At 38.9% G+C, this 3,704-nt stretch overlaps 1 protein-coding gene across 1 annotated transcript; it reads right to left on the bottom strand.

Moving 5' to 3' along the window:
* Window positions 1-372: 372 nt before the first annotated feature.
* Window positions 373-2,071, bottom strand: LOC117241228. The gene is made up of 2 exons (XM_033507194.1): window positions 796-2,071; window positions 373-690 (listed from the first exon to the last, which is right to left on the bottom strand). Exons 1-2 carry the CDS (start codon window positions 1,816-1,818, stop codon window positions 427-429), a joined length of 1,287 nt encoding a protein of 428 aa, XP_033363085.1. The 5' UTR covers window positions 1,819-2,071; the 3' UTR covers window positions 373-426.
* Window positions 2,072-3,704: the final 1,633 nt, after the last annotated feature.

Below are 3,704 nucleotides of genomic sequence, written 5' to 3'. Positions count from 1 at the left end.
TCACTAGGCTTTTTAGTTTTGATACGTTGGAAAAGTCATGAGAATTTTGAATATTGCTAGAAATTTCAACGTTTTGCTCACCAGTGTTGATAAAACATACTTTAGTTGGTTTGCCTTCCAAATAGATTGTTTGAACTCTGTTTTCTCCAGGAGTCAAATGTATTGGTTTCTGAAATAAAATGGTTTTGTCGTTTAATCGGATTTTGTCATTGGATATTGAATAGTTATACTTCTCTAAACATGGTAGCCCAATGATTCCGTCTTCGATAATAGGGAAATTGTTCGGTACTATGTGAAAAATGTGATTTTGTCCAAAAATTCGTTTCGTTACGTATTCGTTAGTTTCGTATTTGTCTCGTCCCATAAAAAATTTTTGTTTAGGCCCTATTTGTATCGCGTTGACAGTTTTGTTACGTTTCACCAGGTTTATCCCTGCTCCTGTGTCGACCAGAAATACTCGCTCTTCGGTTCGGGTTGACAAAGGTATTGCGAGTAATCTTCCCGTGGCGATGTTGACTCGTATGTCTCGTACGGTTCGTCCATCTCCTGGTTCGATGTTGTTTCTTGTATTTCGTCCCATTCCTGGACTGCCTGAATCCTTGCGGGTGGTCGATCGCGCTGGCTCGGTGGTAGAAAATTTTGACACTTGTTGGCAATGTGTCCCAGCTTTCCGCACTTGAAGCACTTCATCTGCGCGCGTTTAGCAGGTGATCTATTTTCTACTTGGTTAAATGTAGCAGGTTTCTGAGCTACTGGCGTGTTAGGCGATCTTGATGGTACATTAGATCGTCTTACCTGCATATGCTGGTTGTCGGGGCGATTACTAACCGAAGGTAAGCGATTACATGACCAATTAGGTTGTCGTTCTTCTCGCAAGTAGCGTTCTACATCGGCTGCCTTTTTTTCAGCTTCCGGAAGATTCAAGGGTTCACTGCTTAATAGTATTCGCCCTATGTCGCGTCTGAGTCCCTTTAGGTACACACGAACAGTCTTCTTCGTGATTTCTTCAGTCATAATTTTACGTGTTAGTGGTTGTGGGTACTCATTGGTTACTGCGTACAGCAAACGGTTGAGTATTCTTCTAAACCGAATATTAAAACTTTGCACTGATTCCTCGCGTCCCTGTCTCAACTCTCGTAATTGTTCTTGGTACTCATCCGAAGTCACTTGTGCTGCTAAGTTATTTCTCAGTGCGTCGTACAGATCACTGTAACACTCAATAGGAATGTTGCGAATACTTTGGGCTATTTTCCCCACGATTTTTTCCAGTTTTATTGCTTTTAGCAATAGATCTTGCTCCATACAGCGATCCTTCATACTTCTCACTTCTTTGATGAAGTCTTCAACTCCTACATCATCATCTTCGTTGAGCGTTGGGATGTAGCGTATTGCATCCTTAGCTCGTAGAGTGGGAGGAGCGGGCGGAAAATAACCTCTTTCTTCCACCTCGGGTTGTTCGATGTCGAGGTGGACAGGTGGGGTGTCTGGAGCTGCTAACCCTGACAATTTGCGTGCTTTTGCCATATTCACGGTGCGATTGATTGCTGTCGACGCACTTTCATTGTCTTCGGTGATAATGGAAGCAAATTCATCGGTCGCAGGGGATCCGAACCCAGTCCGTAGCGCTGCGACGGTTTTCCCGAGATTCTCGATTTCTGCTGCCCTGTGTCTGTTCTCTTCGTCATTTTGCATAGACAAACGTAACATTTCCTCTCGTAAAAGGGCAATGTTCTCGTTCTGTTTTTGAATACTGTCCCATATTGCTCGCAACATTGGGTCAGTTGAGGTTGAAGTTTGAGATTCGTTTGCCTTAGACATTATTGCGCTGATTTATAATTTTCAGACGAAGACGAGTCTTGGCTACTGAAGCTAAATTTTCTTTCACGGTAACGTACAAAGGAATTCAGTTTACCTTTTATTGTTACTTCACTTGGTTCGTGATAGTTACTTTGTTGTTGCGGATGACCGTAGTCCCAAATAATTCGATCTTCCGTAGATGATGAATGTCTTTTGGTTTCCGAACAAACACTTTTCACTATCCTGGCAGGATCGCCAAAATGTCACGTAAAATAACAAAATAAAAAAGGAATTTGAGGTAAAAAATAAAAAAAGAAAACTTTATTTTTTTTCTAACATCAATACACTTTACAATCTACTTCCGAACTCTAGGCGTGACTTTCTAGACTGACTCTTATGATTTTACTTTCGATCGGATCCGATTACTTTCTTTTGTCATCCCTCAACATCCCCACCGTCCATGCATTTGCTAGGCGTCCGCGATCGTTGCCACGTGCTCTTTCTTCTAGAACCTTCGGTGGAAGGACCGTTGGGATGTTGATGGTTCATTAGGCACTTCAGCGATATACATTGTCGCCGAGTGCCGCCACATCTTTATCTCTATCGTCAGTCCGTCGGATTTGAAGTATGCCGGTCGTGACATTACCCAATAACTGAAAACCCCGAAGCCAACATCGCTTGTCTACTGTTTATGGCCTGACTTCGTCGCAGTCTTTTGTCTACGCGCTGTCAATGGCTTCAGTGCTTGAGAAAACTAAAAAGACCAGATGTAGAATTTTCTTAGAAGTGGTAACCATTTCAACATTCAGGAAATTTGGCGTTCCACTTTTTTGACAAATAAATTTTTTAACACGCTGTACATAGTAGTAGCAATATGCTTCTGTTCATAAATTTTTAAGGACTAACGAGTGATGGCTAAAATCTTCTGGAAGTTAATCAGAAGTGTGTCCTTGTCAACATATATCAAGGCCCAAGGTATTGGTGCTGGCTTCCCTTTTGTTAGTATTTATTTGACTATGTAATTGTATATATGTACTATTTGATCCGCTTCAATGTGATTTCGGCCTATTTTCAAGAAGGAAAGAGGAAATATAACCCTCCCTCCTTTTTATCGATTTACTTTCGCGTTTCGTCTCAAAATTATGTTAAATTTTGCTTGTTACAGTACCACGCCAAAAGAATTTACTTATAATTCTCAATGAGAGTTGATTGAAAATAGTTCGGTCGAGTAATAATAACTCCATTTGATTTTAGGATTGAGTTCGACTCTATTTTATTTTGAATTTCTTGAATTTCCTTATAAGATTTCGAGTATGTTGCTGGTCCGTGATTGAATGTTGCTTTTTTCACTATGAAGTGATATGTGTCATCAACGGCATCAAAAGACACAATGAGGAACCGAACGCACAAGACAAGATAGATAATTTATTTTCTAACTGTGAGCACAGGAACTACTACATACTTAATCCTTAAAGAACAGGGCACAGTAGATAATTATTATTATTAAATAATTTCCATTGAAGTACTTTTTACTATCAACTCAACATATGTATAAATATATGTATATAAATCAGATGAATGCAAATGAATTTTAGAGAATTTTAAAGAATGCTTTGCACTGTTTCGGTAAAGTTATAATTCAGTCCTAAGCGGTACAAAGTAAAGTGTATAATTTATTTATTTTAATTTACAATGAAGAACGCAAGAATGATCATTAGATCGCTTATGCAAATAATAAATTTTCATTATTTTTAAAAATGCAATAATTATTTTAAGTTTAACTGGGAATTGTCAAGATTTATAGCTACTTCGTTTATGATTAATAAATATTGATTGGGTGAAACTATAGAACCGTAACGTCTTTTCCGATTTCAATGACTTTTGAATATGTTGTCAAGTGCATGATT

The sequence above is a fragment of the Bombus vosnesenskii genome, unplaced genomic scaffold, assembly GCF_011952255.1.
Source record: "Bombus vosnesenskii isolate JDL3184/JDL3185 unplaced genomic scaffold, Bvos_JDL3184-5_v1.1 scf7180000015468, whole genome shotgun sequence".
Lineage (NCBI taxonomy): Eukaryota > Metazoa > Arthropoda > Insecta > Hymenoptera > Apidae > Bombus > Bombus vosnesenskii.
The sequence above is the reverse complement of the archived record's forward strand: the minus strand, read 5'-3'. Positions and strand labels throughout refer to the sequence as shown.